Source organism: Magnolia sinica, chromosome 13 (assembly GCF_029962835.1).
Source record: "Magnolia sinica isolate HGM2019 chromosome 13, MsV1, whole genome shotgun sequence".
Taxonomy (NCBI): Eukaryota; Viridiplantae; Streptophyta; class Magnoliopsida; order Magnoliales; family Magnoliaceae; genus Magnolia; species Magnolia sinica.
This window is the reverse complement of record NC_080585.1, coordinates 11,602,551-11,626,484: the sequence shown is the minus strand read 5'-3', so window position 1 is coordinate 11,626,484 and position 23,934 is coordinate 11,602,551. Positions and strand designations below refer to the sequence as shown.

The window sequence follows — 23,934 nt, the reverse complement described above, 5'->3', positions numbered from 1 at the left end:
ACAGGAAAATGGCCACTGTCCACTGTTGAACTTTTTGTAAGTAAGAGATACAAAGTGACGCAAGCTGCTTTATTATGCACAAAAAAAACATCCATGGCAAATATTGGCAATTGCAAATGTAATAAAGAAATCGAGATTCTGGCCAGACCAAATGCAGAGGAGGTGCTAAGCGCAGGAATCTAGAATTCTTTCCCTGAATTTAGGCATCACACACCAACAGACCTTTCAACTTTCCCATATGGTTCCACATGTGCAGCATCTTTTAAGCGTCCCATATGGTTCCATATGTGCAGTACATATTGTTCAAAGATATCCAGGTAATAGCTGAAAGGAATCTGATTCTTATTGAGAAAAAGGCACCTTTGTTGCCGATATATCGAAACTTCTGTGAGGGAAAAACAACCTTGTTTATAAATAAATGAAGCTTTTGCTGTCTAAGAAATCACCAACAAAACAGTCAGTTGTCAAAGCCCACAATAAAAGGCTTATTCCAGGAAAGGTACTCGAAAGATATGGGTGGCAGCTAAGGGCTGACCCGAACCCAGCCCAAGCCCAACCCATTGACACTCCTGGAAAACTAACAAATCCATTTCTATCCATTACTTTCTTTTATTTCTGTTTACTTTCAACTCTGATACTTTTGGAACTGTGGAACTGTTGCCATTTGAACATTCTGTGATATGAGAACTGCAAACAGGACTCACTTGAGATAGAGGGTTTTCTTCGCTGCCCACATGCCTACATGGCATGCTTGTGCCAGATTTGGAACACTCATCAGGTGCATCCCACCACAAACATGCACTGGCCCAAAATTTGGGCAGTCCCTCATAAGACAGGCATGCATGTATGTTGAATATTGCTTACCAGTCACATGTTTCCAACTATTCATTTTTCTCAGACATGGCCCACCTGATCAGTGGACCGGCCGGTTTTCGGGCCATTGCATGTTCACAGTAAACCTTATTTGATGAATGACCAGATCTCACACATGTGTGCCACATCGGCACATGTATTGAAAAGAAAAGTAGAAATCCCTCATTCTCACCAAATTGCCCCATTCACATAACTCCTGATATTGGTGATACCCACTTTCTTAGGGCTTATAATGAATGGTATGGGTGACAATTTGGGACCAAATTTGGCCCTTTGCAAGGCAAGGTGATGTAGAGCAAGCCCTAGATACATTCTTAACATGGCTGGACCAAAAGAAGCCCAAATGGAAGTGGAAGTAGTCCGTCAAATCTAGGCCCAGTCCTACATAGGGCATGACGAAACTAGGCCCCAAGCATGTTCGGTTTGAAGAAATTCATTCTAGATAAGGAGAAATTTCCATTCAAAGTTTGGACCATAAATCAGTCATAACTTTTGATCCGGGCATCGTCCCAAAATGCACGACCTATCAATCTTTATATAACGGGCCATCCAGGGGTCAATCGACCCCACAGTGAGTCACGTCTGTCCATTTCACGAAAAAACGCACCCTTCCAGTTTAAAATTGTGATTTCAAGAAAATTTTATTATTTTTAGTAATTTCTATTTTTTTCGTAATCTCCTCATTTTTAGAGTTTTAGGTCTATTCATCTTTTTAGAAATTGCTTGTAAGCATGCCAGGAATACTCCGGTAAGGTTTATCTGGACTTTCTATTTTGGCAAATTAGGCTTTAGAAGAGTTTTAGTATTTTGAGTAACTTTCGAATTAGGGTTAGAATTTGCTATTTTGGGTAATTTTTGAATTAGGGTTTCACTTTATCTTTATAAGTGATATAATCGGTAAGTCTTAGCATCATATCTCAATACAATTTCAAATTTTCCTTTTTTATCTTGAGGATTCAAGGTTTTGCCTACTTTAGGAAGACGGTGATCTTCTTCTCATTGTTTCAAGCTCTTCCCTATGTCACAAGGATAAACCGAGGTGATGCTATAATATCTTAACACGTTAGAATAATCAATTCTATAATTCTAAGGATCATCTCCATCATCGTTATCACTGTCATCAAAGCCTTAGCCTAGCTATTTGAGATCCACTTAATGATCACGGTTGCTTGGCAACAATGTTACAATCAAGATTATCTTTATATGTTACATTATCTTTTACCAAATTTTATGGAGAGAGAAAATGGCATTGTAGGAGTTCCATGCACTAACAATTAAAAACCCATTGAAATCATCATTAAGTTAAGCATGCACATCTTACATATGAGCACAATCAAAGACATTTAACGTAGTTTTTGTAGAAGGCTCAACATATTTGAGAAAATAAATAAATGAAGCAACTATACAAACTTAAAAAGAAGGGATTTTCAGCCAGTGATAAGTTAATAGGTCTTGAGCTCACCCCAAATCCGTGCTGTTCCATCCTCTGAACCAGTTATAATCTAACAGCCAAAAGGTAAAAGCATGAATAAATAAATTAGCAAACAATGTAGCCATTATACCAAAAAAGATTTTCTTTTTTTATTTCTTTTTGAAAGACACTACAGTCTACAGCCACAAATTATAAACATCCAACTATGAAAAACAGGTACGACTTGTAAGAGAGCACAAAAATATAAGCAAGTAAACCAATTGAATTCCAGTAATTTCCCAACAAAAGCAACTAACCAAAGAGAGATGTGCAACACATGAGAGGTGTGCGTCATACATGGGGATTCAAAATTACAAATCAAGTCTATCTCCACTTCCAACATAGTACAATGGTTCATATAATATCAATCTTGTATCCCAAGATCCTGATCTACTTGTATGTATGGTATCGTTCTTGGATATCTATTCTCATCTCTAGGAAGCCTTGTTAAGGTGATCTTCCAGTAATTTCTCATCTTTGGTTTGAAACTTCTTAATAGATCTGATAAAATGCCAATCTGGGGTTTCTATAGACTACTGATTGTATGCCCCAATTTCGGGCCATCCTGTGACATTATATTTGGCTATAAAATTGGCAGGTTCAGATTCTGTTTGACGTGCCAAGGTATATATGCTCCACCTCATGTGTTACGGACCTAAAGCACTGCCCTAAGTTTATGATGCCATCAGAGAACAGCTTCCACAAAGTCTTTCTTCTCCATCCGCAACAAAGAAGGGCCTAAAGCATTGCCCTAGGTTTTTGGTGCCATCAAAGAACAACAGCTGAAATTCTTTCTTCTCTCACACCTACCACCCATGCTTGCTTCCATTCTCGTTATTGCAAAAAACTACTCATAAGGACTTCCTCTCACACTCTAGATTTTAGTTTATTTTTCACTATAAATACCATGACCTACATAACAAAAAAATCTGAAGCATTGGTGTTCTTTTGTTGGGGTTCGCTAATTCTTTAGGAGAATAAGTGATGTTCATACAAATTACTATTCTTAAGATGATTGCACTTGATTCCTGATGTTCCTGATTACTTGTCTTTAACATTTCCTTAATTTTATTTCATTTTTTAGTTTTATTTGTTTCATTAAAAGATTACTTATTTGTGTACAGAATTTCTAGGTCTGTTTATGTTTCTGGGAAGTGGCATTTCAATCACTGCCTAGACTTTATAAGGATCTATTTAAATCCTCATTACCGAAGCATGAACTCCAATAGTTCCCAAAAATTGGTTCCCAGTCAACAATTTGTAGTCTTATTCAACCTGTATTTTTGAAGCAGTCAAAGACCAATGTGATGGTGATAAATGGTTGCCTTGATTTTACATTTGAAAATGATGCAGCCACCTTTTCTTTTTTTTTTGGGTTAGCTTGTTAGTACACACCCATGTCAGTACACACACTACATGTTAGCCACCCCCGCTAGGGATCGATACCAAGACCTCAAGTGTTAAAACGAGGTATCTCCACTCAGTCTGCCAGTTGAGCTATGGATCTGGGTGTATGATGCAGCCACCTAGAATTCATGTCTGTGTGTAGGGATTAGACTGTGCGAACTATCACCATAGCATATTTCCATTGTTTGAATCCATGTGCAGCCATTTGGAGCCGATTCCTTTATTTGATACACTTGATTGACTATTTTGGTTGAGATTCAGTCATTTCATTGTGGCATATGAATCATCAAATTTGTTATAAAATGAAGTTCACTATATACATATATGATGTACATGAGAAATGATCACCCAAGAATTGCTGCATGTGTAGGTTGGCCCCTAACATATACAAGCCCTGCCCACTCATTAGGTGGACCACAAGAGGGAGGGAGAGAGAGAGGTATCAAGTCCAACCGGTTGAACCTCAAGTAACAGTCCACCCAGCAGATAATTTCCAACCTTTCAAGTGCATGCGACATCCAATCTGTCCAATAGGTTGGCCCTCCACTCATTAAGTGGACAACACTTGTATTTTGCTATTTATCAATGGCTATACATGTTTTCTCTGGTGTGGCCCACCTGGGGAGATGGAGCTGATTTTTGCACTAGGTGATCATCATGGTGGGACCAACCTATTGGAAGGGTTGGACGTTGAGTTCACTTAGTAGGTTGGAAGTTATCCATTGGGTGGACCATAACTTGTGGTCCAACCAGTTGGACCCTTCTCATAGAGAGAAATGATCACATCCATCTGCTTGGATGATAAGTCACCATCCACCTAGTGGATAACTTCAAACTTATCATGTACGTGCGACATCCACTCTATCCATAAGTTGGCTCCATCACCATGAGGATCACCTTGTGAAAAAATAAGCCCGTCCGCTCATCACATGGCCCACAAAATAGAAAGTAATGTATAACCACTGATCATCATCATCTAAGCCATATCCCAATTAATTGGGATCAGCTACATGAATCCCGTTCTGCCATTCCACTTTATCAAGGGCCCAGACCTTTAGTTAGACCATAGGTCAAGTCTTTTCTTACTATCTCCATCCATGTCCTTTTGGGCCTTCCCCTTGCCCTTTTAGAACCCTTCAACTTTTACCAAGTCACTCCTAACCATCGCAGTTCTTGTTCTCTGTTGCACATGACGAAACCAAGTCTACTTTCCCTCATCTTATTACCTATTAGTGCTACTCCTAAGTTCTCTTGAATGCATTCATTTCTAATTCTATCCCTCCCCGTTTTGTCACTCATCCATCTCAACATCATTATTTCAGCTACAATCATCCTATGAACATGTTGTTCCTTAATTGCTCAACATTATGTCCTATAAAGCATGACTAGTCTTATAGCTAACCTATAAAAGTTTCTCTTTCCATTTGAGTGGTACATGACAATCACATAAAACTCCAAAGACACATCTCCGTTTCTTCCACCCAGCTTGAATTCTATGGACAACATCCTTCTCAATCTCTCCACTCCCATGAATTATTGACCCGAGGTATCATATATGTCCTTAAACACATCAATATATCCTCTTAAAACTCATTTCTTTCCCAACGCCCACCAAACTAACTCTCTAGGGACCATATTGTATGCTTTTTCTCAGTCAATAAAGACCATGGGGAGATTCTTCCTCCCCTCCCTATATTTCTCCATCAGTTGTCTAAGTAGGAAATAGCTTCAATGGTAGACATTCTAGGCATGAAGCAAACTGATTTTCCAAACATTGGTCTCATAGCTTTGTCTTTGCTCAACACTTTCCTTAAGTTTCATAGTGTGGCGCATAAGTGCAATCCCATAATAGTTAGTGTAACTCTACCTCTCCTTTATTCTCATAAATATGTACCACGGTACTTTCCTCCATTCATCTAGCCTTTTTATTATCATGCAATCCTATTGAACAACTTTGTCAACCAAAATAATCAAGTGTCTCCCATACACTTCTAAACCTCTACTGGTATACCATCTAGTCTGAGGGCCTTTCTTGTTTTCATCTTTATCAAAGTTTCTTTCACTTCAGATATTCTAATCTTACAGAAATATCTACAGTTTCCGATGGCATTTGAGTTTATAGCTCCTATCCATATGCTCTCAGAGTGGTTGGCACTTAACAAGTTCTAAAAATAGCTTCTCGACATTGCATTGATCTCATTGTCTTTTACTAGTACCCTCTAGTTATCACTCCTAATGCATCTAACATAATCTAGGTCCCTACTTTCTCATTTTTGTAAGTTTGAAGACATCTTTCTCACCTTCTCGTCCCCAATCTATTATAAAGATCATCATAAGCCTTACATTTAGCCTCACTACTCTCTTAGCAATCATTTCGGCCTTTCTATATTGTTCAAAATTTTCATCATTCTAGGTGGACAATAATTTTTTGTCCAACATGTTGGATGCGAGCATTTCCCGTATATACATATATCTGTATTCAAATTTTATTAAAAAACATAAAAGGAAACAACATGGGCTCAAAAACTTACAACCCATAACAACAAAAGATACATCCAAGAAAATAAGAAGAAAAAAAAATCCCCAAACAACCAAAAAGCCACTTAGCTCCAAATACCAAGCAGACCGGAAGCAGCCAAACAAGCTCAAATCTGCCGCTACCTATCCACTATGAGGAGATCAGCCATAAGGCACCTTGTCTAGCCAACCAATTAGCAACCTCGTTGCCCAATCTAGGAATACAAGCAAATGAAACCAGCTTCCGATAACATAAGTTGTTAGCTTCATCAACCATATCAGCAACTCTCCATGGGCGTGAACTATAGCTGGCCCAAGCCATCGCATTGCTTGAGTCCCCTTCCAATATAACCTGTTAACATATGTGGATACAGCCACCTAGGCCCACCTAGCCTTTTGTCGCCTTGTTGGAGCTCTCAAATATTTCTTCATATAACTGATATGTACGAAAGATATTTTTGTTGGATGAGTACAACTCTTGTAATGCATCCCACACTTCTTTTGCAGTATCCAAAAACATGACGTTAACACCGGGTACATGGTCTCATACTATTGCACAACCATGTCATAATTTGAGCATTCTCCTAGATCCATGGATCATAAATACTAGCACCCTCATCAGGTTTCTCCATGGTCAAGTATTTTAATTTGCCCTTGGCCATTAAGAAAACTTGGATAGATTTGGACCACTGAACATAGTTTGTTACATTTAATTTGATAGAAGCTATTTGGACCCCTAAAAATCAAATGGATTCATGAATCCAGTTCTCAAATCAACTTCCATCTCAAAAAGAAACTAGAATATATACCTCAAGCTTATATGAACATGGGCTAGCCTTTCACAACCAAGGAGCACCCAACATGTAGACTTCACACGGTATGCACGCCACACTTGAAGAGAAGAACCAGCCCACACATCCATGCCAATCAGCCCATCCACACGTCCCACACATGAGAGAGTTGATTACAAACACTTCATTTACTTCTTACGCATGGGCCATCACAAAGGTTCGGTGCACCAAAGAGAAAAATGAAACCCTAGGTTTTAAAAAAAAATCAGCACAAAAGGGATGAGAAGAACAAAAGGCGAGATTTCTTGTGGGAAGGTGGGGTGTCAAAAGGCAAATTCCATCTTCTTAATTGGGTTGAGGTCTGTCCGCCTTTTGTTGAGGGGGGTGGGGGGTGCTAGGACTTGAAACCTGGAATCTGTCGAATCATCCCTTTTAGCTAAATAGATATGGAGGTTTTGGGTGGAAAAATCTTCTTTGATAATTATTATTGCTACTAAGTACAGCCTTTCTCCTATGGGCTAGTAGATCAAAAAGTCCTCCTTATACTGTGTCTCTTTTGTCTGGAAAGGGATTGCTGAAGTTGCCCCTGCTATGATGGAGGGTTTAAGTTTTGCAATGGGTGATGGATCTAGCGTTAGGTTCTTGGAAGATGTCTAGTGCGGGGATTCCTCGCTTCAGGCATCTTTCCTGAACCTAGCTAATTTATGCCCTGTGGCTAATATCTCAGTGGCCAACTGTACCTCTAGCCAAGGAGAGTGGGCTCCCCCTTGCCCTAGGAACATAAGTGATACAGAATTCAATGACTTGTTGTGCTTGTTTTCTCGTTTGTAGGGTGTGATGCTATCTCCGAAGGCTGTAGATTCTCTGGTTTCGAGGTATGGGGAGTCTGGCAAATTCAAGTCGCTCTATCAGTGACCCCACCCAATAAAATTGTCATCATCTCTCCAAACAAAATAAAAAGAAAACTAATTTAGAATCTCCATAAAGCACCCAATGTTTCTTACATGGTTTCCCAGCATACAAGTAGAATGATTCCATTATAAACATTTCTTAACACAACAATTTTCAAGTATTTTGGATAGTTTTAGCATAAATCTTTATCAGACGTCTAATGCTTGTCCTTCTAAACCTTCCAAAAAAAAAAAGATGTTTAATGCTTGTTGGAAGGATGTCTTAGTGTTTGTTCTATAGCTATCCACCATGCCTGCTTCAGGTGCCCTTTTTTGTGGAAAGAACAATAAAGTCTATTAGTACAATGGACAAGAATTCTTTAGCCAGCAGGAAATCAGATGAGCTGATTGAATGGAAACTGCATTGATTGTTAGATTATTAAGCATTCAAAATATGGATGTCTTAAAAAAAAAATAATAATAATAATAATAAAACTAACCTGATTGCTTGATTTACGTGCAACAACACAATGCAAGTAGTCTGAATGCCCTCTAAAAACCATTTTGACCTTGCTTGTTTCCTGACAGAAAAATGAACGAGAACGGTAAGAGAGCACCGGGATAACAAGTTGTGGACTCGGATGAAACCGATGTTCTTGTAGAAAGTAATACATTTCAAGTTCTTCATTGATGCATATAATGTGTTTACCTTGAAAAAATACGTACCACATCCCAACAATAAGCACAAGCATCACCAGCGGCTGAAAAAATGCATCCCCCCTATTTGAGAGGGAAAAAGAACATTATCATTCACTCACAAAGAAGCAAGTCAATGTATTGTATGCCAAAAAAAAACAAGTTTGATCGTGAAAAGACCAATATAAACATGCTTAGAGAAAACTTGTCACTTTGAAATGTGCATATCTGTTTGTTTGACTCTTTACTAGGGTCATAACTGAGTTACTTACTAGCCTCCCTTATAAACTACTTGACTTGGTCTGGAGCAATGCTTTGTTGCTTTGAAATGTTGAAGATCTGTTTGTTTGACTCTTGACTCGGTTATGACTCCACAGGTACTAGACTCCCTTATAAACCGCTTGACTGGGTCAGGAACAATACAGCGATTATCCACCAATTTATGCCTTGGTGCAGAGCATAAATTAGTTTTATCACAAGAAAGACATCACCATGGTCGTTGAGCAAGGACCAATTGACTCTAGTTGGCAGCAGATATGGGAACAATGTCAAGGAGCGTGCATGTTCATGAAATCGACTTAAGAGGCATTGTTAAGCCCAACAGACAACTAATAAGAACACAAGCAATGGAAACCTCAAACCATTAACTGAGATAAATTCTTTAATTTAGTGGGCGCAAACCATTCAGACACAATAAAAGGAGGAAGTTGAAAGTAACGTGTGTCACAAACTGCCATTCATAAAAATCTTAATAAGCAACCCATGTGCATGCCATCCACGCACCAAGGCATCCAGAATCATACCTCTCATTAAGCACGTGTCCTTCTAGAAAATACATGCATAATATTACAAATAAAAACAATAGAATGAAAAGAAAATTCAAAAACCTGTGTATCAATGGCAATGGCGTTGTTTTCAGGGATCGGAGAAAGAGCACCCCAAGGACCTCTAGATAATAAGAATGAAAAGAAATTAATATGGAAGTTAAAGAGAATAACTCACAAAAAAAAAAAAAAAAGGAAGAAGAAGAAGAAGAAGTTACAAACAGCATAATGGACATAAATGTCTCTGTGTTTCATTGAAATATTTATCATAACATGGATGTCCAACTGCAAAGACAATCCCAAATAGTTGGGACAATGCTATGATGAAGGTTGTGATGATGATGATGGTGATCATAGTGATGATCAATATACATTGTCCATTCATGATAAATATAGAAAGACAATACACAAACTGTTGAAAAACAAAAGGCACAACCAAGTTTGATGCGCTATGTGATCATTGCCAAGGTCCCTAGTAGAGCAAAAGCTTTTGACAAAACTAAATAGGACCATTCCTAAAGATGTGTAGGAGAAAGCAATCTTCTTTGTGCATGAGAGGGGGCCAGGAGGGAAGTTCCTTTGATTATGGAAGATGTTTGTTATGAGATTTCAATACTATCTCCATAAAGCTTTTCTCTGTCTCACGCACGAATATAAATATCAGTATCGTATCGGCCATATCATATCCGTATTGGCATGATATGTGATACGGGGTCGTATTGGTCCAATACAAAAAACATTGGACCCTTATCAGGCAATGCGGGGCGTATTGGCACCAATACGGGGCCAATACAGCCGTTATGCCTATAAAATCCCAAATTTGAAAATTTCTTTTCTAAATTTCACACGTCTTCTCTTCTTCTTTTCATTTAAACCATGGAAGAAGCTTAAAAACTTATTTTAGGCTAGATCTAGACCTATTTTCAGATCAAAACAAATGATTTGAATGGGATTCGACAAATCAAAGCAAAGTGGACCATTATGGGAAAAATCAGAAAGAGGGGTAAACATTTACTCTCTTTTTTTAATATTTTCATCTTCATTTTGTTGTATTTCAATGCAATGGGCCATTGTTCACCAAATCATGCTTGATTTGTGTTTAATTAAGGCCCATTTAGTTGACCTTCAACAAGTCAAATCGACAAATAGCATTCTCATCAAAGAATATTCGAATATATGAATACATGGTCAAAATACTCTTTTTTTATATATAAAAAACAAAAGATAGATCCTTGGATATCTTTTTTTCCCTATTTTTCTAATATATTTCCATATTATTTTGCTTTTAAAAAAATTCTGACCGATACGGGCCAATACGACCCCGATACCGATATGCAACACCGTATCGTATCATTTTTTTGCTAGGCCGATACGCCAACCAATACCAACATTTAGAACCAGTCTCATGCTCATGGGACACTAACTCACGACAGATGTGTTAGTGAGCAATGTGAACCAGTGGTTGTCTATGTTAGCACCTTCAACATGCAACGTGATAGATTTTTTATTTTTCTTTTGATAATTTTTTTTTTTTTTGAATAGTGATATTTTCATTAAAAGGCCTGAGCCAAAATATACAAAAGAATCAAAGAAAAAAGCAAAAGGCAAGCACCATTGCTACTAGCCCAATGGAAAAAAGAAGCACCTATCCGAACCCAAAACCCATTCTTTTACAACAGATTTTCCCCTCCTAAACACATCTAACACTTTCCCCTTCTTGTTCTTGAAGCATCGAGCATTTCTTTCTAGCCATAACACCCAAAGCCCCACTAAACCACTCCTCCATAATCTCTTCTCTGATTTTCCACAACCCCCACCTTGCCAAGATAAAAGAAAAATATCTATTAAGCCTGGGAGCACCCATAGCACCCCAGATAGTTGGAAAAAAAAAATGATCCCGTGCCTCTTACGAAAGAGCAGTGAAAAAGTTATACTCGAGGTTAGTGTAGACTGTAGAGGGACCCCCTGAGGTGAATCCGATTCTAGATGAGTTTCACGATATATTTCCAAAGGACTTACCAAATGAGCTCCCACCAATGAGGGACATCCAGCATGCCATTGATCATGTCACTTTGTCGACTCTGCCAAACCTTCCTCATTATCGAATGAACCCCGCGGAGCATGCAAAGTTGAAGAGGCAATTGGATGAGCTCCTCAGGAAGGGTTTCATTCAGGAGAGTTTGAGTCAGTGTGTCGTGCTCGCGCTTCTCACGCCTAAGAAAAACGGTACGTGGCAGATGTGTGTGGATAGTAGAGCAATCAATAAAATCACGGTCAAGTACTGGTTTTCCATACCACGTATTGATGATATGTTAGACATGATGGCGGGTGACACAATATTTTCAAAGATTGACCTCAAAAGTGGGTATTGCCAAATACGCATATGCCCAGAAGATGAGTGGAAGATGGCCTTCAAGGCGAAGGATGGGCTACACGAGTGGCTAGTCATGCTCTTTGGCTTGACTAACGCCCTGAAGACATTTAAGAGAGTGATGACCCGAGTGTTGAGACCATTTGTGGGTAAGTTCTTTGTGGTGTATTTTGATGACATTCTTATCTATAGCACATCAAAGGGACAACATCACCATCTGGCAAATTTGCGGGGTCCTCAGAACTGTAAAGCTTTATGCCAACCTTAAGTACACATTCATGTCAAAGAGCGTTATATTCTTAGGGTTCATAGTATTATCTGAGGGCATGAGAGCGGATCCCGAGAAGGTCAAGGCTATAGTTGAGTGGCTTAAATCATGCAATATTCACGAGGTGCGAAGCTTTCGTGGCTTAGCAACTTTTTATCCGCGGTTCATTAGAGTGTTTAGTTCCATCAGGGCTCCTATCACGTATTCCATAAAGAAAGGGGAATTTGTATGAACTAAAGCTGCCTCTAAAGCATTTAAAGAGATTAAGGGCAATATGAGTGAAGCTCCCGTCATGCGCCTTCCAGACTTTTCTAAAGTCTTTGAAGTTGCGTGTGATGCATCGAGGGTAGATATAGGAAGAGTGCTTAGTCATAAAGGGAACCTCGTTGCTTATTTTAGTGAGAAGTTGAATGAGGTGAAGCAATGACGTTCCACCCATGATAAAGAGTTTTATGCGGTCGTCCAATCATTGCGCCATTACGGCATTATTTACTACCGCAATAATTTGTCTTGTTTTTTGACCACAAGGCCTTATGTTACCTCAATTCCCATAAGAAACTAAACCCTAGGCATACTAAATGGGTCCAATTTCTTCAGGAAATATTCTTTCGTTCTCAAACATAAGGTTGGGGTCGAGAACAAACCTACTAAAGCCCTTACTTGTCATGTGGCACTACTCTAAAGTATGAAAGTGGATGTGACTGGGTTTGAGCGGCTGAGAGAAGAGTATCCTACATGCCCAGACTTTGGTGAGTTGTATGCGTCATTACGAGATGTTCAATCGAGCGACAATCATGGGTTTATCATCATCGATGAGTTCCTATTTAAAGGTGATAGATTCTGCATTCTGCGTACTTCCCTCCATGATTTCCTAGTTTGGGAACTTCATACAAGAGGGGTAGCCAATCATTTGGGGGAGGAACAAGACCATTGCCCTTGTGGAGGAAAGCAAGATGTCGCCAAGATAGTTAGGTAGTGTAGGACTTGTCAATTGGCGAAGCAGAGAAAGCAAAATACAGGATTGTATACGCCTTTGCCAGTGCTCTATGCTCCATGGCAGGACGTTAGTATGGATTTCGTGTTGGGCTTACCGAAAACTATCAAGAAACATGATTTCATATTCGTGATTGTGTACCGTTTTAATAAAATGGCCCATTTCATTCCGTGCTCAAAAACGTCAGATGCCTCTAATTTGGCTAAACTTTTCTTTAGAGAGGTAGTGCGTTTACACGATCTACCTAAGACCATAGTGTTTGATCGTGTGATGTACGCTTTATGAGCTATTTTAGGAAGACACTATGACACATGATGGGGACAAGGCTTCAATTTTCATCTGTTATTATCCTCAAACAAACGGTCAGAATGAGATCATCAATATGAGTCTTGGAAATTTGTTTAGATGCCTTGTTTGTGATCACATCAAAACTTGGGATACTGTTTTGCCTATAGCTGAGTTAACATATAATAGTTCCATTAATAGGCCCATAGGCATGAGTCCATTTGAGGTTATACATAGCTACAAACCTAGGAAACCTGTAAATCTCATACATATGTTTGTGTCCCATAGACCATTTGAGTCAGCACATGAATTTGCACATCACATGCATGAGTTACATAGTGAGATCAGGAAGCGGATTAACTTAAGTAATGAAACATACAAAGCATTTGTTGATTCTCATCACAGGTTTCAGGAATTCCAGGTAGGAGATTACGTCATGGTCCGCACAAGACCTAAACGGTTCCCACACGAGGCTATTAAAAAGTTGCAAGCGCATAGTGTAGGACCATACAAAATACTGTAGAAACTGGGTCTGAATGCGAATGTAGTAGACCTTCCACCTACTATGGGAATTAGTTGAATTAGTTCTACTTTTAATGTGGAAGATCTAGTAAGATACAAGGGTCATGCTACTTCGCCTACTGATCCATTTTCAGGCCCTCCCACAAACCATGATCCAGTCCCCAACCTATGGCACCCGCCTGACCAATCATCCCAGCCTTTGTCACCCTTACCCTCATCGCCTGCTCATAGTGAACAATCGAAGACATAATGTATGAGTAAGCGGTTTCCACTTGCAATAGGGGAATTTTAGAAATTCATCGTCAAGTGGAAGCATAGGCCGATTTCATATAGCACCTGAATTACAGAAGATGAATTGCAACATTTGAATCCCAACATCTTGGAGCGCTAAAGGAGTTTTAGTCCATCGGTGGTGAACTCTTCTCAACCGAGGAGAGTTGATGAGGACATAACTTCATATACACCTTTACGTACGTATCGAAGGAGGAGGCGGGCCGCACCGATTTCTCTGTGGCTAGGCGAGTACCCATGATCATATTGAAGACCCTATGTGCATGTGCAAGTATCTGGAAGACCCCACACTGGGAAGATGCACATGGGTTGCTTTATGGAGTCATTTGAACCGTCGGATTCGAGTGACATGACGATCGGGCCGTTGAATTGCTTGAATCATATGATCAGGCCATTGATCGTGGATCATTTTCATCATTATAGGACATTATTATCTTTTAGGATTTAGCTTATGATTTGTTTATGTTTTGGACACCTTATGAGTGATTTAATTTGATTTTTCATTAGACTAGGGTTATTTTGGTCAAAATTCATAAGACGGTTTAAATTGTAATTTTGAAAAGCTCTTGAGGCTATAAAAGAAGGGGAACGTGTAACATCTCATTACTTGGTTTTAAGGGAAGAGAGAGAGAGAGAGAGAGAGAGAGAGAGAGCGCTCCTTGTTTTCTTCTTCTATCTTCATGTGATGTGAGGGTGACTTCCATGTAAATTAGAATGAAGATTGATGCGAAACTTATCTTCGTCAACGGAAAGTGCGACGCTTCCTTTCATCCCCTACACTCTCATCTAGAGGTGGGCAAAATGGACCCGATCCACCCCGATTCAAACAGAACCGATGGCCTGGATTGGTCAGGTTTGGGTAGGATCGGTCAGATCTGAACGACAATCGGATCGGATTCGGATAAGTAGCAAATCCGACCGAGCAGAACCGAAATCCGATCCGTTTGGATCCGATCCAATTCGATCCGGACCGCACCGGGTGTAGTAACTAGTAAATTACAAGTTTACCCCTCCCTATATATATATATATATCTTTTATCTCCGCTTCTATTTATGGTGTGGTCCAGATGATCTTTGGATATGATTCATTTTTTGGATAATGCTCTAAAATGATCTCTGAAAAGAGATGAACGGTGTAGATATAATAAATACATCACTGTAAGGCTCATGTAACTTTGATCTCCTTTGAACCGTTCGTACAACTCAGAGCTCGAGGAGCGTCAGTGCTCGTCTTCGAGCGACACGTACCCAAAGCAGCTGTATTGCTGGTGTTAGCTAGCTACAGAGAGTGCTCGTCTTCGAGCGACACGTACCTAGAGCAGTTGTATAGGCTAGCTACAGAGAGTACTTGAAGCTTCTTCAGGAAGTCATATAGCAGGTATAAGCTTCTTCAGGAAGCTATGTAGCTGGCGTGAGCTTTACGGTTTTATCCTACTGAGTAAACTATGTGAGGCCTGTCTTGAAGTTTTTGGTTTATCCACACCGTCCATCAGTTTTTCCATATCAATTTAGGAGTTGATACTAAATTTTAAGTATATCCAATAATCAAGTAAATCACACCATAGGAAACAATGAGAATAATAATTTCCACACCGTTGAAAAAAACGAACGATCCGAACCTTGTCCAATCCGATCCGACTCGATTTTCCTGACCGAGTCGGACTTGGATCGGTTCAGGCCAGTAGAAGATCGGATCGGATTGAGTAAGATGGCCCGGACTCGATACCGGATCGGATCGAGTTCGGGTTTGACCCTGCAAATTTCTAATCGAATCGAGTTGGGCCCGATCCGATCCAACTCGGTCCGATGCGCAGCTCTACTCTCATCTCTTCATCAACAAGCAAGGTATTCTTCCACGTTCTTCGATTTTCATTCTCCTTCATCCCAAGCCATCAACATCCTCCCGATCTTCATTCCTTTTACTTCCATTGATGATCCAAACCCTAGAAAACCAAAACGCCACTTACCTAGTCCACACGTGTGGTTGCACGGCCACACGTGTGAACCCATAAGGTTAGCCGTATGGCCTCACCCTTGCTCATTTAGTTTTTCATTCCCTATATTCCCTCCATCTAAAACCCTAATTCTCTTATCCTAGTACCTAAACCCCTCAAACTTTTACCCAATTTACCTCATTATCCCTAATTCCAAGTTTTTCCTCAATTCCCATAAACCCGAATTTCACCCTAGGTAGAATTACTGAATTAGACCTTTTGCTTTTGGCTTACCCTATGATATTTGGATGTCCCAACATCCATTAGATCATAGTTTCTCTCATTTAATGGTCTCGTAGGATGATGCTTGGTAACCTGGGCTTGAATTACGCATGATCTCCTTTTCGAATTTTGGTATTTGTGATGATGGTGGCAAGTTTTGTGATTTTTTTTAATTAATTTAATTTTGTTAGTTGATCTCGCACAATATTTGAATTCATGCATCAGTCATCCATCATCAAGAATACCAAAATTCCAAAAGGAGATCGTGCATAATTCAAACGTAGGTTACCAAGCACCGTCATACAAGACCATTAAATAAGGAAAACTAAAATCTAATAGATGTAGGGACATCCAAATAGTATAGTGTGAGCCTATTTCCAAAAGGGAATGTCTAATACTACCTATGGTGAAATTAGGGTTTAGGGGAATTAGGGAAAAACTTGGAATTATGGATAATATGGTAAATTGGGTAAGGGTTTGGGGGGTTTAGGTACTAGGATAAGAGAATTAGGGTTTTGGACAGAAGAAATGTACGGATTTGGGTTCAATTGAAGGTTGTGAAAAACTAGAGTTTGGTAATTAGGGAAATATGAAGATTTGAAATTTCTAGGTTTAGGGTTAAGGTTTGGACAAGAGAATGTAAGGTTTTGTGGTATGAGTGATGGAAAATAAAGGAGCAATGGTGGGGCCGTACAGCCAACCCTATGGGTTCACACATGTAGCTGTGTGGTCACACGTGTGGACTAGGTAAGTGGGGTTTTGGTTTTCTAGGGTTTGAATCATTGATGAATGTAAAAGGGATGAATATCGGGAGAATATTAATGGCTTGGGATGAAGGAGAACGAAAATCGAAGAACGTGGAAGAATACATTAGTTTTTCATGAAGAGATGAAAGTGTGGGGGATAAAGGAAGCCTGACACTTCCGTTGATTAAAATAAGCTTCGCACCAATCTTCCTTCCAATTCACATGGAAGTCACCCTCACATCACATGAAGATGGAAGAAAAAAACAAAGAGCTTTTCTTTCTTCTTCTTCTTTTTTTTTTTTCCCTCAAAACCAAGTAATGAGAGGTCATCCCCCTCCCCTATCTTTTATTGCCTCAAGAACTTTTCAAAATTACAATTTAAACCTTATCTCATGAATTTTGACCAAAATAACCCTAGTCTAATGAAAAATCAAATAAAATTACTCATAATGTGTCCAAAATATAAATCAATCATAAACTAAATCCTAAAAGATAATAATATCCAATAATGATAAAAACGATCCACCATCAATGGCCCGATTATTTGATCCATGCGAACCAACGGCCCGATCGTCACATCCCTCAAATCTGACGATCCAAATCACTCCTTAAAGCAACTCATGTGCATCTTCCCAATGTGGGGTCTTCCAGATGCTCACACATATACATGGGGTATTCAACATGATCATGTGTACTCGCCTAGCCACAGAGAAATCGGTGCAACCCGCCTCCTCTAATACATACGCAAAGGTGTACGTGAAGTGATGTCCTCATCAATTTGGCTTTTGGAATATAGCATATTCTTTGAGGATACCCCAGATTCAAGGATACTCTCCAAACCCCTTTCCTCCATGAATCAAACAAAAAAATATATAGAACTACATACACACAAGGAGTACCATAACCATTAGTACATAAAACTTGGATAAAGAACTTTCAAAACAGTGGATAGCATACAAGAGTAAATTTCTAGTTCCGAAAACTCACTTGTGTTGAGGGTTCACCAAATTGAGTACTGGATTCAAATGGTTTACTGCAACAAGCAAAATATAGAGACAATAAGGGAAAGATGATTCATAAAACCGCATTTACTTTATTGAAAAATATTTAGTATTCTCAAAAGAAACCAAAATTGACACAAAGGGAAAACAAACATGAAAGGAAGCAGAGAAGACTGTTAATAGGGTTATTATCAAAATATTTGCAAACTTGCTTAATGGGATAGATTAAAGTTGAATTTTAGAGCAACTCCGTTCTAATGAGTTGATTCAATTTGTAATTTCACTGGTTAGGTCAAAATCGGTATCCATATGTAAAGCATTGGTCAAAGAAAACAACGGTACGAGTATTCAGAACTTCAGAAAAATACTTCGTGATTTGCTTAGATTTATCACATTGTCAATTTCTTCCTTAATTAAAAATTGAGTTATTTGCCACATGGATGAGATCTTAAAGTGAGAGAAGAAGAGGGCTTCGAGGCTTGTCGTTTGTGGAGGAAGATCAAGATGGAAATAGATATTACATGGAAAACTTGGATGATGTTGATGGCAGAGTTCACATCTAAAGAACCAATTCCATTGAACACAAAAACTCATTCAAGGTGAAAAGGTACTTGTTTAAAATGATGAGGTAATGGCATTGTTTAGAAACTTATTGAAACTACTCAGAGTAAGTGAGACTGCTTAGCACATTATTGTTATTCACTGCTGTACGGATCACAGTATATTCTACATGCTTTGTGTGGAAAGGCTCCTGGTCCTATCAAGAGTCTCCCGATTTGATTTTCTATCAAATTTTCAACACATGCATGAACTATATGATAAACATTCAGTATTTTTAACAGTAATGATGCTCGGCGGATCAAAATCTCTTCTACCCGCTTAGTGTAGGAGTCTCCTGGTCCTGTGGAGAGCCTCCAGGTCCAACTTTATGTCCTGCTATGCATCATGGTTGATGCCATCAGTAGTTGCAATTGGAAGGAAATGCCAAAAATCTTCAGTAAAAACCAATCTTAAGCCCCAACTAGGGTTGTGTGGAGAATAGTTCCAGCACAACAGAACCTTTTTAGACACCAAAAGCACCCTTCCAAATCTTTCCATTCAGAATTTGTAGAGAATTGCAGCCATAGCTCCATTCCAATGCATTTACGTTTACCAACCAGCTATATTAAATGTAATGCATTCCAAAGAAATGCAATCAAAGCCCAATGAGACTTGTTGAACAAGCTAACTAAAATACCACATCCTTGCAACCTAGTATCCATGACTTTGACTGAAAGAAGAACATTACTTAACTACCCAAACCCCCCCAAAAAAAAAGTCCAGAAAAGGTGGAAAAGACCAAAACACCCAGAATTTCTTGATTTTTACTTCACATTTGTTCCTTGAGCATTGCATCAATAACACTCAAGGAAATGAAGATTGTCTTCACTGCATCAAACCCAAAAAAACAAATGGCAAGCAGAGGAAAAGGTAACAATACCAAGCTCCAACTGCCTGCTTAGGAATTCTTCCCAGCTCTCCTATCATTATTGTTGTAAGTTTTGATTGAGATTACCTATCGCTCTGCTACCATGTAATCCCGGCAAATGAGGAAGGAAGAGAGAAAGAGACTTTTGGGGAAAGCTATCTCACAGTGTTTATTAGTTTCTACTACCTGCATGAAAAGTCTATCCTATCATTACATGTGAATACAACAATCTCTAGCTCATTATAGCAAATTGTGCACTTCAGCGAGTATTTCTTCCATGTTTCCTGCTAGCCATACCCAGATAACAGAAACGCTGAGAAAGAAACATAGGGGTTTTAATTGATTGTTGATAAAAATCTTTTAAAAAAGAAGGAAAAAAAAGAAAAAAGAAAAGAAAGAAAGAAAAGAAAAAGAAACTAATGAAAATTTACGACAAGGGAACAATAGCCAAAAGCATAATAGCATCATCAATAATGGAAAAACAAATGTAAACCATGAATTGAAACTTCTAAATAGACCCGTTCTAGAAATATCACAAAACAGTAGCCACAAAATTTAATAAACAGATGTAGAAGAGTGATGATGGAAATCTCAGAGATTGCTTGGTATTATTAATCCGGAGATGGCAGCCATTTAATACTGAAATTACCTTGCATGGGCACAAGCACCTCTGAGTCTAGAATTTCCTTCCACCTCCATCCCTGAATTCGACCATCATCTCCACAGCTACATGAGATGGGTGAGGTCAGTTTTGAACAAGGTCAAGTTCAAAAGCAATTCTCAGTTACATCAAAATTTAGCTATTCATAAAAGAATGCTTTCAAATGGAAGGGGAGAGTGGCAATCAATGGTCAGAAGAAAAGGATAATGAGCTCCTTGCATTACTCCTAGCTTTCTTGAGCACTTCATACAGTGATTGCTGAGCTCTACATCAGTTCCATGGAATTGTACAAAAGAGTTGTGCTAGGGAATCAAACGGTGCATAGCCATTCAAGACCCAAATGTGTAAATTGAAGCCCATAAGGGAGTAAGTGAGAGTCTCGGAACCCATAACAGAGTACTGCTGGAAATTGAAGAAGGCAACTGAATGTGATGCTAGAAGCATAATTATATTAAATGCTTGAAGTTCAATGACAAGCAGTAAATTTCCGCTAAACTGTCGACTATCCTACGCTTGTTAATGGGCATGTAATATATGCATGCATCGCATGTTGGATAATATTCACACGATATGAATGTTTTTTTGTTGTGATACATGTGCACTGACAGATTTTTATGCACATGGTAATACTAGATTGTAAGATATGTTAGATATCAGCCATCAACTTATACATCGCATTAACGTGCACATTATAATATGTGCGACCCTGCTTATTGATATCATGAAGAAGAAGAACATCACCTCAACTTCGCAGCATCTTAAAACCAGTGTGCAAATGACCATGACACAAATTCAAGCATCATGCATGGAAAATGAGCCCAGAAGATTGAATGAAAAAATACATTCATGAGAAGGCAAACCCGTTTCACTTAACACATACACCAGTTAAGGTGTGTTTGGAAGCTCAGTTTGACTTAATCAAAATAATACAATTAAATATGAAGGAAATGGACAAAGTGGAGGTGGGAGTGGACCATTAACCCCACAATGGTGATGAGCCCCTAAGTGCAGTTCCACACATTTCAGGTTGCACAAATTGCTATTTGCAGGGTTAGTCCCCCGTTATGAATGGGATATGGCTAATCATGCTTAAGTAATTTCCACTTCATCATATTGAATTATTGCAGCTTGGTTCCATCGAGCATCCAAACACAGCCCAAATCAACACATGACAGAATGACAAGCCAGCGAAACAATGAAAATGACAACTATAGAACAAACCTCAACAACAAAGAATCTTCCCCATCACCATAAAATTTGACATCATAGGCAGGGCCATTGTGTGCTCGAAGCAAGCAAAGTGGTTCTGCCACTGAAAAGTCAGCCAGAGACCTCCACACAAGATAGAAAAAATCAGTTGTCAATCAATGAGGGATGAGAATGAAAACCAACCTAGTATGTCTCCAAAACAATCTTTTTACATCAGTTAATGAAAATAGCAAGTGAGAAATTGAAACAAGGTTAGAAATACTTACTGTTGATGCCGACCCTTGTTAATACGCATTGGCTGCAAAATAATAAATATGTAAGTAAACAGTAAAAGCTTGCAATGGGTTACAAAGTCACAATTCTGCAAGGAGTAAATCACTGAAGTGCGGGTGACACCAGATTAGTTCATAATAATGACTAAGCCCAAAATTGCAATTCGATATGTTTTAAGCGAGACTTGAAGTTATATACATGGAAATTTGGAGGCAAGTCTCACACTATTAATGAAATGGGGCAGGCCAACATTGGTCATTGCCTCTTTATCAAATTGAATTACTGCAAATCAGTTCCATTGAGCACTCAAACGCACCCTGGAGCAAATCCATATTAGCATACTCACATTACAACAATCGATTGCTGAAGGCATTACACAGCCTGAGAGGAATACATGATCCTTGAACTGAGGATATGCATACAATCATCAGGTAGTGGCAGTGCCCATGGTTCAGTCATCCAAACAATTGATATGATAGGACAGCAATTGATTAAAAATTCCCTAAAATCCTACCGGAGCAGAAGATCCAAGCCATCAATCTTCGGTCGAATGTAGACTCTTGTTGTGTGCTATTTCCTAATCATCCATTTTTCGGGACAAAAATCAAAGGACTGTGATTGTTTCACTATAGACAATTTAAGGATATGGACTACCCACTGCAGTTCAGATCATATCACAGCCCGATAGCCCAATTGCAGGGGGGGCATGTATACAAGCTAACGACAGAAAACACTACAATCATCGAAAGCAAACGCAGTTCGTGATGATTTTTGTGCATTTCCCTTTTCTCTTTGAAGGATGATACAATCATGAGATGGACGGTCGGGATCGAACTCACCTGTGTGGAGATGCAGGAGGAGATGGAATAGGGGGCAATGGAGCCGTCGCTGGAGGCAACGACGAGGATGTCGGGGTTAGGGTTTTGAGAAGGGGCGAAAGCAGTCCTGAAGACGGTTTGAGACTGGAGCTCTCTCTCCTGCAGGATGGTGCGCCTGTAGCTATCCTCGTCCCAGTTCGTCGCATCTCCTCCTCCCATTTCCGGCAAGAGCGTGGAATCCCAGAACTACCCGATATCTCTACTCCTGATATCCAACGGGGCCGGAGGGAAGCAGTCTGGGCACTTAGTTACGTGCTGAGTAAACTCTGTGGGGCCCAAAGTGACGTACGTGTATTATCCACACCGTTCATCCGTTTTCCCAGATCATTTTAGATCCAAACAAAAAAATTGAAGCAAATCCAAATCTAAGTGGACCACATCAAAGGAAATATTGTAAATTGAACGCCTGCCATTGAAAACTTCTTATGGCCACAAAAGTTTTGTATCAGGCTGATATTTGTTTTTACCCCTCATCCATGTCCGTGTGACCTTATGAACAGGTTAGATGCCAAATAAACATCACTGTGAGAAGGTTTCAACGGTGGACATCATATTCCCCTGTTTCCTGTGGTGTGGGGTCCACTTAAGCTTTGGATGTGCTTCAATTGTCTACTCGTGCCATAAAATGAGCTGATAAAACGGATGGACAGCGTGGATAAAACAAATACATCACGGTGGGCCCCACAGTAGCATTGTGAGCTACTTGGTACACGTTCCGGGTCCCTCTCAGCTGTTGCTTGTGTCTGGCCCACTTAAGTTTCAAACTGAATTTTTGGCGCGAAGGATTGGGGAGAAGTTGAGGGGCGCACGTAATGGATGGATTGGATCTCCTTCGCACGTCAAGCTGTAGGTTAAGCTTATCCTACAAAGCTTTGCAGTGATCAGGCTTGATGCCCGATGATCTAATCATCCCATGAGGCAGGCATTCATTTAAAATACCGGTCAGCGTTTGGATGCGTAATACTACCAAATAAGTAGTTTTTTTAAAAAAAGAAAGTTTATTATTATACCTTATATAAATTAATAAAATATTTTTCTTAAATAAATTACTTTGGTTATTAAATTTAAATAAAAAAAATTTGTAAGTAATTTATTTTCACTGGTTAAGTTTTATTGTTTTTGGGCTTTCAACTTGGGAAATTATCTTAGGGAATACAATCCATGGCTATGAGCTCCTAAGTTCATAAGTTTGGAAAATCATACAATGAGGGGTAGATGATCTAGTGACCCTACATGGTTATGGCCCATATAGATGCCGTCTCATATGATAATGATCCACATC

General features: G+C 39.3%; 1 protein-coding gene across 2 annotated transcripts in view; it reads right to left on the bottom strand.

Moving 5' to 3' along the window:
• Positions 1-22,819, bottom strand: part of LOC131222802 (THO complex subunit 6) — a 30,705-nt gene extending 7,886 nt beyond the window's left edge. For both annotated transcript variants that reach the window (XM_058218000.1, XM_058218001.1), the window contains exons 1-9: positions 22,614-22,819; positions 21,768-21,799; positions 21,514-21,624; positions 20,281-20,357; positions 18,150-18,195; positions 9,533-9,593; positions 8,676-8,729; positions 8,450-8,530; positions 2,336-2,375 (exon numbers count right to left, since the gene is read on the bottom strand). In XM_058218000.1, the coding sequence (XP_058073983.1) occupies positions 2,336-2,375; positions 8,450-8,530; positions 8,676-8,729; positions 9,533-9,593; positions 18,150-18,195; positions 20,281-20,357; positions 21,514-21,624; positions 21,768-21,799; positions 22,614-22,811 (700 nt within the window). In that variant the 5' untranslated portion in view covers positions 22,812-22,819. The remainder of the gene's footprint in view (positions 1-2,335; positions 2,376-8,449; positions 8,531-8,675; positions 8,730-9,532; positions 9,594-18,149; positions 18,196-20,280; positions 20,358-21,513; positions 21,625-21,767; positions 21,800-22,613) is intronic.
• Positions 22,820-23,934: the final 1,115 nt, after the last annotated feature.